At 39.2% G+C, this 16,431-nt stretch overlaps 1 protein-coding gene across 1 annotated transcript in view; it reads right to left on the reverse strand.

The window, feature by feature from the left end:
* The window catches only part of tnn (tenascin N), a 43,025-nt gene that overhangs the window by 26,059 nt on the left and 535 nt on the right, over window positions 1–16,431 (reverse strand). The window contains exons 2-6 of the mRNA XM_086272147.1: window positions 8,122–8,330; window positions 7,840–8,031; window positions 7,254–7,721; window positions 2,691–2,824; window positions 2,452–2,581 (exon numbers count right to left, since the gene is read on the reverse strand). Coding sequence (XP_086128273.1) covers window positions 2,452–2,581; window positions 2,691–2,824; window positions 7,254–7,721; window positions 7,840–8,031; window positions 8,122–8,317 — 1,120 coding nt within the window. The 5' untranslated portion in view covers window positions 8,318–8,330. The remainder of the gene's footprint in view (window positions 1–2,451; window positions 2,582–2,690; window positions 2,825–7,253; window positions 7,722–7,839; window positions 8,032–8,121; window positions 8,331–16,431) is intronic.

The raw sequence follows: 16,431 nt of genomic DNA on the forward strand, positions 1-16,431 counted from the left end.
CATATCACCCAGCAGGACACACAAATTAAACACAGTCATGTGGGGTTCAATAGTCGAGAACGATCCTTGAGCAGTTCTGTAGACTAACATTTTACAGCTATTTGTAAAGCTGTGACATCTACTACACCTCAAGAATCAAACATCATAGTAATGCTTTAGTGCCGCCTACACTTTACACAGTGTACATTGTGACTTACTTTTATTTTTAAACTTTACATGTCACATGAGCATTTTCACTTCTACCTGTATGTAATTACTTTAAAACAACAGTAACAGCTCAAAGCAGCCGCCATGTCAAAATGCTTCAACCTCAATGATCAGATCCCCATGTTCCCCAGGATGGGGAATCAGCTGCTATAGATTTGGAGGTGATGGGAACGAGATGACAGAAAAGGAGGAGCACAAACCACAAAAAAAAACCCAACCAAAAAACCAAAAAACACAAAACAAAACAAAACAAATCAGAATAAGGGGAAAAACCACTAAAAAGAGGATCAAAGTTAAGGACATGCAATCCTGGTATCCTGGTATGAGTAGTAAAAAGAAGGGCATAGAGAAGATATCAGTGCATCATGAATGGTTCCTCACAGTCTGAGTCTATAGCAGCATAAATGAGGGATGAAGATTGAAGTCTGATGTGAAAAGTAGAGAGCGTGTCTGTATCGTGAACCCAAACTGGGAGTTGGTTCCACAGAAGATGGGCCTGATAGCTGGAGTCTCTGCCTCCCATTCTACTTTTAGATAATCAAATAACCAAAAATGAGCCCGCAGTCTTAGAGAGATATGCTCTGTTGGAATGAAATGATACTATGAGGTCTTTAAGATATGATGAAGCCTGATCATTCAGAACTTTGTATGCCACTGCATCCAGAATCAGAATCAGAATCAGAAACTTTATTGTCATTGTCATGAGAACAACGAAATTAAGAATGGTCCCCGATCATTGCATCATCCCTAGCAATATCAAAATATAAATAAAACAATAAAATTCAATAAATAAAATAGATAGAATACTTAAAATACTAATAAGATATAACAGTAAAACATTCACATACATTCCCACACACATGCTTCAGACCGTGCATAGATTAACACAAGAGTGGCGTGATGGACATTTTTTTGTAGTATTCAGATGTGTTATTGCAGTTGGATAACAGCTGTGTTTGAGTCTATTAGTCCTTGCTCTGATTGCCCTGTACCGTCTGCCTGAGGGCAACAGTTCGAACAGGGAGTGGCCAGGATGTGAGGTGTCTTTTATGATGTTTTGGGCCTTTTTAAAACAGTGGGCGTTGTGTAGAACTTCCAGTGTGGGGAGAGGGCAGCCAGTGATCTTTTGGGCGGTGTTAATGATCCCTTGGAGTGCTTTCCTCTGAGCCCCTGTGCAGCTAGTGTACCAGATGTATATGCAGTAAGTTAGAACACTCTCAATGGTGGCTCTGTAGAAGGACACCAGCAGTCTCTGTGTGATGTTATTCCTCCTGAGAATTCTCAGGAAGTACAGTCTCCCATCTCTCAGAATATTCTGAATAATTCAGACGTTAATTAGAGATATGCTTCTGCAATTTCATGAGGAAAAAGTGAGTTCCATCAAACAAAGCAAGCGTTACCAAATGAAAAGCTTCTTTTCATGCCAGCTGTTGTGCTTCCCAAAAGAAAACTTAAAAACATCCATCCAAACCCTCTTTTGAAGTAGATCATTGTTTGAAGTTAAAACAAAAAGTATGTACCAGTCTGCCTCACACAACAATAAGCCAGATGATGGCGTGGCTTCTTATGCCCATATGTGAAAGCTATGCTCTGTGAGGTTTTCCATGGTAAACCAATCTAACCACACTCCCACTTTCTGCACGTCTCCGATCAATCCTGTCAAGTAATCTCTTTCTCTACACATCTGTGTCCCGCCACATCTGTGAGCAAGTTCATGGAGCCATTTCCTTGAGAATTAAAGGCTAACAAGCCAGCCTTTAATGAAACACTTAGTAATTAAAGTCTTCAGTCTGTTCATTGCTTTTTTACCATAGAATTTCTGTGAAAGACAAAGACGAATACAGGAACAATCGTGCTCATTCTACAAAAGTAACAGAGAAAGTGAGGCAGGTTATCAATCCATGCCAGGTCCATATTTTCATTCCTGGACTCTACCAGAATAGCATTTATGGTCTTTTAATGCCAAATCACATACACAATTACGTTTGACTTCAAATGCAACTATTTTATCCCGAGAAAATCTAACTTAATCCCTAAGACCTGCAGGCCACACCTGCCCTCAAAGCCACGGTAGTCTTTAATAGGTAACATCTGCTTTCACTTTAAACCAGCAGCTCATTTAAAGGAAACATGCTGCACACCGCCCAGTTCTGCTACAGCACTAATGTCTGTTAGTCTGAAAAATACTAATTTTAAAGCTCTGTATTTGTTTTTTCTGTCCTGATCAGAGCCATCTGTGCTCACCTGTGGTGGCTTCAATCTCGTCAGCTTCACTTTGGATGCCCTTAACCACCGCATGTACTTGGACAATGTAGGTAACCCCAGGAGTCAGTCCTGTGATGAGGTAGGAGTTCTCTGTGTTGGCGACCGAAATCTAATATGCAGTTGATGAGAATAAGTTTGTAAGATGAAATAGGTAATATACTTTTTTTTTTGCTACAACCTGTATTTGACACAGAAATGATCAAAGTAGAAAAACCTACCTGCTCCTGCGCACCCTCGTCATTTTTCGGATAATATGTCAACACATAATACTCGGCCCCTTGAACGGACTCCCACTCAACCAGGAGAGAGACGTCAGTCACTTGGACCACCTGCAGACCCTGAGGTGCCAAGACTGAGAGAACAAAGAGACATACACAGAAGTCAGGAATTAACAGAATTTAACAGTTATTTTTATCAACAAGTCCGCTATCATGTCCACAAGTTCTTTTTCTGATTTTGTTGTTCAGGCTTGCATTTTAATTTTTCTTTTTTGCTCGCTTCCCTGTCTTCTCTTCCTCTGTCTTGTCTATTTGTAGCTGTTGTTGTCCTCCTAAGGCCTCCACTATGAAGCAGGATTTCATCTTATCCATGTAACTTCAGGGTTAACCTTGGGTTAACTGGTGTTAAATCACTGCCTGTCCTGTAAAAGATCCCCCAGACCTCAGAGCTTGGATAGTGGCAGGGTTTAAAGTTTTTTTCTTCTCACCAACCAAACCACACACACATTCATACGACATGTTTAATATTAAATTACTGAACACTGCATTGTCTACAGCAGCTGTGCTGCTTTAAGCCCTTTTCATATTGTTCCTATAATATGGTTTCAGCTTCCTTTGCAGTTGCTCTGCTGCCGTACACTTAGCTATATTTTTTGATTTGACAGATGCTGCCAACACAACAACGTTCATATGAATTTGCCAACTAGATTGATAAACTCCTGGTTGATAAACAGCTTGATAGCTTGACCGCTAGGGTCAGGATAATCGACCCCAGCCTACAAGGGCTTCACCACCTGACTGTTAGGATAAGTGAATACAGATAATGAAAGCATAACCTGGATATGCTAAACTCACTTCGTACTACAAGGCCCTGAGGGGGGTGTACTATGAAGGAAATTAAACATAGATAGGTTTTCTTCGAGTTAGCTGGGTCAACAAAACCCCAAGCCCTAGACAGAGATAACACATATCATTGTGATCTTTTATCAACTTTCTCTGTGAAACTGGGTTTTCTTAAAGTTTTAAAACTTTAAGTTTGACATAAATTGCTATCTTATTAGTCTTGCCTTGTACTGTAGTACAGCTCTGTGGTTTCCAAATGTTGATTTATTTTGTTTTTCCCTGTGTGTTTTTGTGCTTTTACTTCCTGTCTTTGCTTTCCCTGCCGTGAGCTCTGTCAGGACATCTATTTTAACAACCTGTGTTTCCTGGTTGTCTTGTGTTTCTCACATTCGTCTTTGGATTTCAGTTCTTTGTGCCTTGCATTATGTTGAATTTGCTAATAAAGCCTATTATCAGTCCCCACAAACACCTTCACTGTGCTGCATAACACCTACACTTATTCAATCTACCAAAAGGCTTAAATCTTTTTTTTTTCAGTTGATTGTCAAAGAACCAACAAATCATGAACACGGCAAAATAGGTGTTTTGTTTTGTTTTTTTACTCTAAATGGAAAGAAAGACTCCTTTAAAGTGCTTCTCTGGCCATTCTGGAAAAACATGGTGGGGGAGCTAAGAGTAAAAACAAACCAAAACCGCAGCCAAAACACAGAAGACGACATGTCAGCCGTGTTGGGGAGTGAGGCTTTTTAAAGGCAAGGTGAGCTTTTGTGGGTATGATAGAGGGAAATAAAATGGCAGACTGTATAGATTTTTTTAAAAAGAAAAAGAAAAAGCAAAACATGGCGTGCAAGTAAAAGCTTATTACAAGGGAAAATGAGAAATGTGAAATGAGTGGTTATGTGGTCCACTATAGCTTTGGCAAGCAAGGAATTCACATAAGATTTAGATGCTGTTCCACAAGGTAAAGTCAGGAAGCTCGATGTTTTTCTTCAAATGCAGCAGTCTTTTTCCATCAAAGAACAGTTAAAATTCTCCTGTTGCTAATCCAGGCATGACTATCAACCATCTTTGCCCTTAAATATTATTTCAGAACAGCTGGTGTGAATACATTTGCATAATAAGATTGGAAAAGCAGAAAATAATGGTGATTTTCTGCCTTTTCGGCTTGAAAATCAGCAAAATGCTATCAGAGGAAGAAAATTTTACTGAAACGACACGTCTGGACTTCTTTGAGAAATTTGATTTTTTATGTGCTATCATCTTTCCTGTCTGTAGCTTGATATTTTAGAGGAAATCCTGATCCAGCTCATTAAAAGAGAACTGGTAAGGAAAAAATGGCTAAATATGGTTTAAAGTCAACTTTTCTAAATGTGCTTTATAATAAAAGGAAACATTTTAGAGGCCGCGAAAAAATAAAGGATAATAAGCTAAATACAGACCATCTGCATTATGTTGAGAAAGCTTTAATAATCTCACCTGTATTATATTCAGATTACTTCATTAAATTTGGTTGCATTTTTACTAAATCTTCTGGATTGACATAAACTGAGGCTAAGAAAACTATTCCTACTGTGCAAGGGCTGCTGATTTCTAAGCCATGAGGCTTCTGCCTTTGATGGTTAAGAACACAAAAGAAAACATTAAAGTGTGCCTCACTGGAAAGGACAGAAACTGTATCTAAACCCATACTTCAAGAGTATTGTTCCCATCAGCGTCCAAAAAACAGATTGGCATCCATCAGCCAGGTGTTGAAATGGCAAATAGCCACATAAAACAAAGAAAGCGCCAACTGTTTTGCTTTTGTGCTCTTCCTCTCAGCCTTCTTATTACCGCTAACACCTAAAATCAACACAGGGTTTTTTTTTTCTTACCTCCCACTTTCCCTTCTTGCCTGACTTTTCTTCTGACACGGTGGCACTGTTGATGTTGGACTCCATTCAACAGCACCTAAACACGAAGCTACAGATCTGTTCTCTACCTCTGTGGTATGAAACACAGCTTGAAGAAATGGAATCGTCATCTACGGTTTGACATTTCTGACCTGCTACTGTGAAGTCTGAAACATTTATGGTTCACGGAGCTGCATTTGATGGATCCAGTTGACTTTAAAAAAAAAGGGCTTTAAAACACATGCTTTGTGCTCTTGATTAAATACAGAGGAAAAACATGCCAAGACAACCATAGACAGATGTTAGCGTATAAATAGAATACTATTTCAAATGTAAGAGATCAATGCTATGAAAAAATAAAAGTGCCATTCACTTGCAGCCAAATGTTCAATATCTCTGCAGAATTGACTGTCACAGTGGGAATTCAGTGCTCATGCCTGGCAGCTGCTGCTCACGTTTCTGCTTTCCTGGCCTTAAATTGCTGTAAAATGCAATTTTGTACTCTGCTCCTCGGGCAGCACAGTAACAGTGATTTGGCGAGCAGTGCATTTATCAGGAAAGGTGAGATTCTTCTGCAGGGTAAAAGCCAGATGAAGCCCTGAAAGACTGATGGGTATTCTTATATTTCTGTGGTATTATGTGACCTGATGTTATAGGTTGTCTGGAGGCCAAAAATGCAGTGGTCATCAGGTCAGCCCACTGAAAGCGCCCCGTCGCCTGATATCTCTGAAATAACTGTCGGGAGATATGTTTTGAATTCCATAGTAGGTTTGGTCAGAAACTCTTCAGCATCACTGAGCTGGCTAATAGTTAACTGTAGGGGTTTACTGGCTTTTGAGGCAGCTCTTAAAGTTCAAGCACCATCAGGGACTCTGCTGCAGGTCATTACTGTACCAAAAAGTACAGAGCCAGTGGAGGAGGCTATAGGGGCTGTGAAGAAAGCTGTGAAGATAACAGCTGGGCTCCAATGACTAGTTTAATTTTAGTAAAAATATCTTCTTTCGTTTTTTTTAGCAGAGCAAGGTGCAGCTGTTGAGCAGGGATCTTAAGCGGCTGATGGCAAGATGTAACAGCAAATACTAAAACAGGCTGGTTGAAAAGCTTTTTCTGCCCTGTAGCTGCACCTATATGAATATGACTTGATATTACTTGTAAGGTAATTGCCATTCAGTTGATGTATGACCCTGGACACTTGTACATGAATCACACAGATGGTAGGAGATAGATGATTAAAGCCCAGACTGCACTGCTTTGGCTCTTGAGAATCATTCAGTCTGGGCATGAAAATGCTACTAAAAGGATGCATATGGAAATTTATATGAAGGTGAACAGGTCATTAGGGCCAAGTGTTATATTTTTTAACGGTCCCTGAGCTGCTTGTAGCATCCGAGCTTCGTGACATAGCACTTAAAATTCTCAGGTTAATGTTAGTGCCATAGAGGTGACTGTAGAAATGTGACTTTTCAGTCTCAAGTGAAAAATGCAAGTTTGGGTCACATAAAGTTAATATCCACACCTCGATGCACACAAAGTTCACTTCTTCTTTTTTTTTAACTGTGATTTTTCTGCAAAACTCCCCAAGCTATGTCTTTTAGTTACTTTGATCTTTAGTAGGCTGGATGAGTGAAGCTATATGATAAATGTGTCAGATTACTGAAAAGGTTTTTATTAAATTTCAGTAAATGTCTTCCTATGTCCTTCTTCACATTTTCAAGCCGTCCACTGGGCCAGATTGGAGTCGCTGCCAGGCCGATTCGGGCCACCGGGCCTTAAGTTTGACGCCCTTGTGTTAAAGTTTGCAAAGCATCAACAGAAATCATGTTAAGCTTACCTAACGAACAGTCCTCCCCGTAAAAGCCGTCATCACAGATGCACTTGCCGTTCACACACTGGCCATTATCTGTGCAGTCATTGGGACACTTCTGGTTGCTGCAATCCTCACCAGCGAAGTGTGAGAAGCACACACATTTCCCGTCTACACACTGGCCCTTGTCATTGCAGTTGTTTGGACAGGTCAGTTCGCTGCAGTCTTCTCCGGTGTAGCCCTCATAGCACACGCACTGGCCATCCACGCATTGGCCATTGTCATTGCAGTTGTCTGGACATGTCAGCTCACTGCAGTCTTCTCCGGTGTAGCCCTCATGGCAGACGCACCGGCCATCTACGCATCTGCCATTGTCGTTGCACTCATCTGGGCAGGAGGATTCAGAACAGTCGGGGCCTTCCCATCCTACGTTACAGAGGCAGCTGCAGGTGTCGTGTTGGTAGGTACCATGGCCACTACAGCTTTTGTCCACGCCTTAATAAAGAGATACGCCAACACAGCGGGAGTGAAAAGAAGTGAGTGAAGAAGAAACGTTCAGTTCATCATGGAAAGTCCCCAGCAGCCTAGTCTATCATGTCATGTCATGGCCTACCTGCAGCACCACAGCATCCCTGTGCACACTGGGTCTTAAGGTAGTTGACTTCTTCTTCGAGTCCATTGACTCTGTAAAGCAAAGACTTAAAGCTTTCCGACTCCTCGCAGTCACATCTGGGTGACTGCAGCTTGATGTTGTGTCTGAAGATAATGTCATTGTTTCCATTTTTTGTGGTCTCCATCTGCAGACCTGCAAAATGGATATCTTTGTTAAGTTCATGCTGCTACACCTATCTGTTGCTCTTCACTCTTAATCTCTCAGTTATATCTTTCTTATGACCTGTTTCATCCTGTGTTGATATGTGTTGTAGGTTGCAGCTGGTGCTCCCCGGGATGTCAATTTTATAGATGTGGCTCAAGGTGACTTCCTGCTCTGCAGCTGAGGGGTCTGGCTGGGTGTCAGCAGAACTTGTGCGTGACCATGTGCAGAGTAGGGCCAGCAGGCACAGGGCCCTCCACAGGGGTCTAGCGGTCATTGCTAGTGGTACACTGTTCCAAAAAATAGTAATGTCAAAGTATCTTACTGTATATTTTACAGTTTTGTACTGTCTTTCTAGAATATCATTAAATTTACATAAGTAGACTGTGATTTTACATGTCAAAGGTAAAATAACATAACATCACTGTAAATATAGTAAAACACAATTTACTTGTTTTTTAAATATATTTTTTAGTACACATGCATATTTAGATTGTAAAAATACATTCAGAAATGTATCATAATTTCACAAATATTTGTCTGTTATGTGAGAGAATGATCTGTTAAATTCAAATGTAAAGCGCTTTGGGTGCCTTGAAAAGCGCTATATAAATCCAATCCATTATTATTATTAAATGTAATACTATGGAAAAATATATAAAATGATCGAAAATTAATGAGAATAATCAATAATTAAATGAGTATTTGAATTATAATTTTGCTAAAAATTTCATGTCATCTAGATCTGATTCAATAATTCAGAGGTAACAAGTGAAAATATAATTAATAGGAATAAAAACTAAAAAAAAACATATAAAACATTGCACGGCCATGCTGTGCTAATTATATATTTTAAATAATAAATGTAGAGGTAGGAATTGCAATTAATATAAATCTCAAAGTATTCACCACATTCCTGAACAGAAATAGGCCTCTGCACCTGGGGTGTGGCCATGAAAACAATGTGACATGCCATTGGATGTTGGGACACATAATAACATGACGCTAAGCATCGGCCAATGAATGTGAACTAACAACCACAAGGTCGCGGGTATGGCAGCACTGTAGGAAAAAATCCTAATATAAAAGTATTTTACTGTGCATTTTACAGTTTTGTTCTGTTCTTCTAAAGTTACGTAAATAGACTGTGATAGACATTTCAAATGTAAATTAATGTTAAATCACTGTAATGTAATAAAACATAATTGTCATGATTATTAAATGTATCTGTCTGTACATATGCATATTTAGATTGTTAAAATACATTCACAAATCATGATCTCACAAATATCTGTCCGTTATTTGAAAGATTGAACTGTTGAATTCAAATGTAATGCTATGGAAAAGTATATAACATGATTCCTATAAGCTTGTGTTACATCACATAAGTATTATTATCATTGCCATTTAGGGCCATCGTGGCTCAAGAGTTGGCAGTTCGCCTTGTGATCAGAAGGTTGCCGGTTCGAGCCCCAGCTTCGACACTCTTGGTATTGTGTCCGTGGTCAAGACTCTTCACCTACTGGTGATGGCCGATGGTGCGATATGGCAGCCTTGCCTCTGTCAGTCTGTCCCAGGGCAATCCATTATTATTTAAACCAACTGTTAACTGTATATTTCTGTACATTTACGTATTATGATTCATATTGCCACATTCATTGACCAGCACTTGGAAAAGGCAGAATCCCATGTAAAATTAGCACACACAACAAACTGTATTTTCATTACTGAAAATAACTGTATTTTCATGAGAAAGTTATTTTCTGTTATTTTACGGTAGTATTTTGGCGCCCAGCAGCCGGAATATTACCGTTTTTTTAGGATTTGTTTTTTCTAACAGTGTATTTGTGCAACTGAGGTCACTTATTTTTTATGTTTCAACATATAAAACAGCTCTGACATGCAAAAATAAAATCAACATTCGGGAACTTGTTCACTTTCAGTCTGAGAGTTTGTTGCTGGCAAGTTTGGTTAAGCTGTCATACTTTGTTACTCCACCTACTTCGTTCATCTTGTGACACACAGTTACCCCATAACCATTTTCCCTATACACAATCACTGGATAAGGACCAGCTGTAAAATTGTTACTAGATCTTCAGTTTCAAAACTCCCTCTGAATATATCTTTTTACCATTAGAATTTGTTGCCTTTGGCCCGGCAAGATTTGGAAAATGTCATGAAGTGTCTTAAAGAACTGACATGGACTCTGTTAGCAGAGGTTGCACATAGTCTAACAATGACTGGATATGGACTCGACGTGTGTGTTCTATGGTCTGAAGATCCCAGGAGTGTGAGGAAGCCCATGGAAACATGGCAGACAGTTTTTCTTCATGTGTCTGGGGGTACTCCCTTCTGAATTATACGTGTACAAAAAAGTCTTCTTATGAAAAGAGTACAGCTTATAGGTGGACGGATTGTGTTCTGAGTTCATATTGTTAAGCAGAAAGTGTGGACTTAATTTTTCATATGCTGCTTCTGTATTTTGGCTTGATTTTATAATGAACTGACATGTAAAACCTTGTAATTGAAAAAGGATGTACTTTTTTGAACAGAACATTATTTTAGAACATAAGAGAAAAATCCAACTTAAACACCAAATCTCTTAAAACCAGTTTTTAAAGCAGAATTCGTGCGTGTGTGGTTAGTCAAACAGAAATTATATCTCATACTGGGGGGCCTAGGAGTCTTGGGCCCTCCAGACAGTTGCCTGCTAGTCTGTGTTTGAAATCAAAGACAATAACGTTAAACACCTCACAGCTCAGTGTGAGGTACATCAAATTTACTTCGAGGACTCTCACATTGGCATGAGCAAAAGCATATGGAGATGAAATATCCCATCTGTTTTTTAGTGCTGGACTATACATTTTGTACAGACTGTATCTTTGGCAATAACTGTGTGTAACAAACCCCTGAAACTGTAGGCGTCTGTTGTTGCGCCTGACTGAACCTGTGTCTCGTGGCTGACAAAGGCACAGATTTGTACCTTCAACAGTGTCTTATACAGAGCTGAGGACAGAAATACATAAGTTACATTAGATTCACTGGGGCAGACTACTGTATATTTAATCACAAGAAACCTGAGCCATTGTGTCACCCTGTGTGTGTCGTAATGGAGCTCTCATTCCACAGTGTGGCAGTAGAAAGTGAATAGTCATCACTTTGGCAGAGATCGCAAACCATAAATTGTGCTCAGTCAGGCATTTCAAAGCTTCAGCGAATGCAGAAGCTTGTCCTCGGTGATGATGTCATTGTGTCTAATGACAGTGATGTCATGTGAACTTAAAACCTTGCAGCGGCTTCCCCGGGAAGCTAAATTACATGCTTTCAAAATAGAAATCCTGCTTAAGCTTCAATAGCCCTTTTGCCGGACTTTGGTTTGAATTAAACCTTATGGTACAAAAGTTTAAAAGGTGGCTTGAAGGAACACATGAGCTAACTGTGCTGAGCTCATGTGGTCTATGGAAACACAAAACCTCTAATCAAGTGAAGAAGAAAGAAGGAGAAACAGTGTCATGCTTGATAAATGCAAAATAAAGTTTTAATTACTGAGGTCAGCGTATGTGCAAATAATCCATATGAACCAAAATTTCCTTACTATGGTCAGACATACAGCTCTGGTTGTGAGCACAGCAACCCCACCCTCTGCTTATGAGGGGCAGCCAATCAGGTTTGCTTAAAGGGGGAGGAGCTGAAACAGCAGCTTTCAGAGTGTATACATGGCTTCAGTCTCACAGGCCTATACTATTCATGTAAACTGAGTGGCTCCACTGGGTCCAATACAGGACCAAATATACTACTGCACAAATAAAACCAGCAAATATTTCTCAGGCTTTTCCGGCATGTCACGATATACAAAAATAACTATTATTCAGTTTTATTTCAGTGTTTTAGCTCAACTTTACTATAAATTATAAACTCTAAGAACTGGGCAAAAACAGCTCTCTTATTTTGAGATTTATTCCTGTGTTTGCTCAAAATGTGAAATTTTGAAGTGGAAACAATGAATGACTTGGAAATCTATCAAAACATTTTCTCTTTGAGCATCAAAGACTAAAACAGCTGGAAAAGTTAAAAAATAATGTGCAGACAGAGAAACTAATACTTAAAATCCCATTAGACATTGAGAGAGAGCATTGGCCAGAATATTAAGTTGTCAACAAGCAGAACTAAAAACCTGCCAATACCACGATGACACCATTATCAGATTAACATATAATCTAAGCAGGGATCCTAGGAAACTGAGAATATGACAATATCTGACATTTTGAGTTACAGTTGAGTTACATGCTGTTATACGTGACATATTTTCAAACTCTAAAGTGGAAAGCTTCTCTTCATCGAGTCAACACATTTTATTTTGAGTTAAGTGCTGGAATATGAGTTCTAGCTCAAATGAATGCACACAACTCAAGTAGGTTTGTGATTCAGAATTCCCAGTGCTTTTTTTAGGGAGGCAAATGCACGTGTAATTATCATGACCAGTTCAAACTCAGTATATCCAGCTTGGTTATTTTAGCTGTGTATTTAACTACTGCTGGTCAAAGGCTTGAGGTCAGAGACCGGTGCCTGTGCAAACAATCCAAGCTATGACATCACAGACATGCTGTGTCTTTTACCCTATGCTGTGGTGAAAAACTAGACCTTAGAAGGTCTTTTGTCAATGGCCAAATCTTAGGCTTGTAAAACTGAGATTAAGGTCTTAAGACAGGAAAATGGAAATAAAGTGAGGGGTATGGAGAGCGGAAAACAGGATCGAGAATCAGATGGATCAGTGGGTGAGGGAGAGTGAATAGGTAAGAGAAGAAGTGATGGAGAGTTGTGTGTTGGAATCACTGACACTCTAGCAGTTAGCCACATTACAGATGGTATAGTATGGTGTGTAATAGCACTGAGCACGGGCTCACAGAGATGCTTAACAAGCATGTTTATAGCTCCCTGTCAAGGTTTTATTTGATGCTTGCCTTTTTCAAGGCCTTTTCTTATTTCTCTTGGAGGAGATTGCAGTGTGACTTTCCAAGCATAGCACAGGGTCGTGTCTGACTGCTGAGACTGTCCTCATGTTGGAAAGACAGACAGATGGAGGAATTAATGGAGAAAGGAAATGGGATAAAGAGGGAAGTGGGGCAGTTACATTTGAATGGATGGATGGATGGATGGATGGATGGATGGATGGACACCAGTTGGGCTAAAAAAAAAAAACAAAACGGAGCCAGTGCTACAGTGTGACAAAACTGCAGTTCTTTGAAAAGTGTTGGTTCCAACACTGCTTGACCATTTTGCACAAAAAATGTTACTGCTCAAAGTTTGGACACATGCAGTATATTGCTTGCTGTGAAATTTTAGTTTCATATGTTACACTGTTTTTGTAGTATTTGTATTTATTTTTGTCCTAAGTCTCATCTACCCACCTTCTTTCTTTTTCTTTTCTTTTCTTTTTTTTTCATTGACATCTGAGGTCATGTTTGAACATGAATCACTCAAAAAGTATTAAAGATAGAACCCTGAAATTTTCACAGGTCTTTCTGATTGTAATGTTAAATTTCGATCTGTAATTTGAGATAGCTGCTTCAAAAAAGGTCTGAGGACTGGTTAGTTGAATTATGTATTTAAAAAGTTAAAGCAGTTCTGTGTAAGTCTCGTATTTGAGCACACACTAATAAAACAAATCACACTGCGAAGAGTAATTGTGTCAAGTTTTGAAAGTTATATAATTTGTAATCTAGGGTTTCACAGTATTGCACCATAAAACATGTATAGTCCGTTTAACATCAAATTCTCAGTGTCATAAATGAAAATATTGCTATTTTGATTCAACTTTCATGCTGGTTTGAGCAAATCTGAACAGTTGGACCACAAAAAACCTAAAATATCAGGAGCTAGTCTATTTTAAAAAGACTGGAATTTCCAGATGGTACTGTAATTATAAGTGAAAACATTAGTTTGTTCAGTGTTTTCATATTTTTCATTTTCCAGACCTTCTTTGTAAGCGTGCACATTGATGCACTTTCAGCTCTGAAACACAGGCAGGTTTAAAGCCTGTTACAAAATGTTATCTATAGCTAATTTTACCTTTTTTTTCTTTGCAACTCATCCTGTTGGACTTTCCATAAAGCTAGTGATGTGTTTTGATTGAAAGGTACTGTCCGCGAGGCCTCACCTTCCTAATTCAACTTACCGAACTGCTGTCCATTTTGTAGCATAGGAAATTTTTTGTACGCTTTGTAGTGCAGACTGTGGGTTCCAGTTTTGCTGTTTGAAATTCAAGTATTTTATTAACTCACCTACCTTATTAAAGTCACATAACAACTCCCTGTCATCCAAATATGGTTACTTTTGGCTCCAAAAGGCAACAATGAGGAAGCCAAAACACTAATGTAGATGTTTCAGTACTGCTGGTTGACATCAGAGTGACTAATCCCATCTTAATTTACAGTCTGTGAGAGAAATAGAAGATGGATGATGGATAATTGGCATATGAATGTATAAATGTGAAGGACAGTATAGAACAAATACGCCGTTATGATTTATTAGGTACCAATCATTCACTCCACTAATGGACAAGTGGAAGAGGGGGTGATTAAAAGTAAACTGACAGGCAAGATTAAATATCAATGAATGAAACAGATGGGATCTAAATAAAGGTGTAGAATTCAATATCTGCCATGACATAAACCATGATATATTTTCGATTATTGTAAAAGTGAGCTTTCTGGCTTTGGCGTCCAGTTGATTTGGAAACATAATTCAGCTGACTGCCAGTAATGACTCTAGACTGCAGGATAAAGCAGGGAAACCGATGGGCTTTCCACATGGGTCATTCGGCATTTCATTATGGCTTTCAAGCCAACACAAACCTAATTCAGAGTGTTCGTAAATACAGTCCTTCCTGACAATGACTTTCCTTTGAAAGCAACGCTGTGTTAGTAGTGTTTGCTGATATAATATTTGTTCACTCTGCCCATCTGTGTCCTGTTTATGAAACTTGGTATTTATGGCCTCCAGAAGCAGTGGAGGAGCCCTCCAACGGTAACAAGAGAAATGTATTCGACCTGAGACAAGACTGTCTGGACTGGCAGACACCTTTCACTAAAGGCTGCTTGACAAGCTGTGAGGGATGATTGTGCATTTGTGTGTTTCTCTGTCAAAGCCTTTGAAACCTCACCGTGTTAAACAATCGGCCACAAGAATACAGAGAAAGAGGAGAAAAGGCAACTGCACATAAAAAGAAAAACAAACAGCTGCAGAGGAAAGCTTGTATCGGGAATACAGACTCCGAGAGAGAAACGTGAAGTAGAATAAGACCCGGTCAGTCTTTGCACATTTGCCCTATCCTCTCTAGAGAGCCATTAAATATCAGACAAAAGGCTGACTGTTTCACCGGATTTCAACTTTTGACTAATCTCTATGGAACAAACCGACAAGCCGGAGGATGAGAAGAGGTAAGGTCGTGCCTCATGTGTGGTTGCAAACTTCTAGACGTTCCTCTCCCTTCTTCTCTTCCTTTCACACATGGCAACTCGCAGACAGAACATGGAAACGAAAATGAATAAAACAAAGCTGAAAGCAATTATCGTCTGAGAGCAGAGCTCATATCTTCACGATTCTGTCTGTCTCCTACTGATACATAGACCACAAGGAGACCTCGATAAGGACCTCGCTTCATCAGAACCGCAGAGACTTAATTCCCCTCAGTGGGCTGACAGAAGAACCCAGTGAAAAGGCAATAATAAAGCAGCTAAATACCTGACATAGATTAGCTTTTCTAAAAATAAAAGTGTTTTCAGTAGCTTTGCAGTAAGGTCATTTTCAGGCGGTTTGAGTAAATAAAATGACTGATGTTTCCATGAAAGCAGTAACATTATGCAATGTGAACACATTTTATAAGCCACCCACTCAGGGTTGTGGGTCTCTCTCTCTCTCTATCATTTTGCATGGCTCAAGGCCCACATCTGTAGCTCATTTTGCGAGGGCTTCTGTGAATTCGCGGTGCCAGTACAGTAGCATTAAAGGTAAATCTACTGGATCAACAGTCCTGCGAGAACATTTCTCACCTCAGCACATAATTGAATACTAATAATTTTTGTTATTATCATAGAGGAAAATCTATGATGGCAGCTTCATTGTCAAACAGCACGGGATTGTCATGACAACAATCATATTCATGATATGAAATTAATATTTTTAATACACCGTTAGAAAAACTGAGGCTGTCACAGTTACTCTGATGGGAAAATAATCACACTGATCACATTTATACTACGTTACGACGATCTGTCTATTTATTTTTTTTAATTTATAAATGTTTACCTGAACGCATGTTCTTCATATTTCAATGAAATACACTAAGTATGCTTTGATTATGCAAATTAAGCATGAAATGCTCACAGGAAG

This window comes from Aulonocara sp. 'chitande type north' Nkhata Bay, linkage group LG18 (genome assembly GCF_057382095.1).
Source record: "Aulonocara sp. 'chitande type north' Nkhata Bay isolate Kocher_YH1m ecotype deep benthic linkage group LG18, A_spYH_male_GT1.1, whole genome shotgun sequence".
NCBI classification, from domain to species: domain Eukaryota; kingdom Metazoa; phylum Chordata; class Actinopteri; order Cichliformes; family Cichlidae; genus Aulonocara; species Aulonocara sp. 'chitande type north' Nkhata Bay.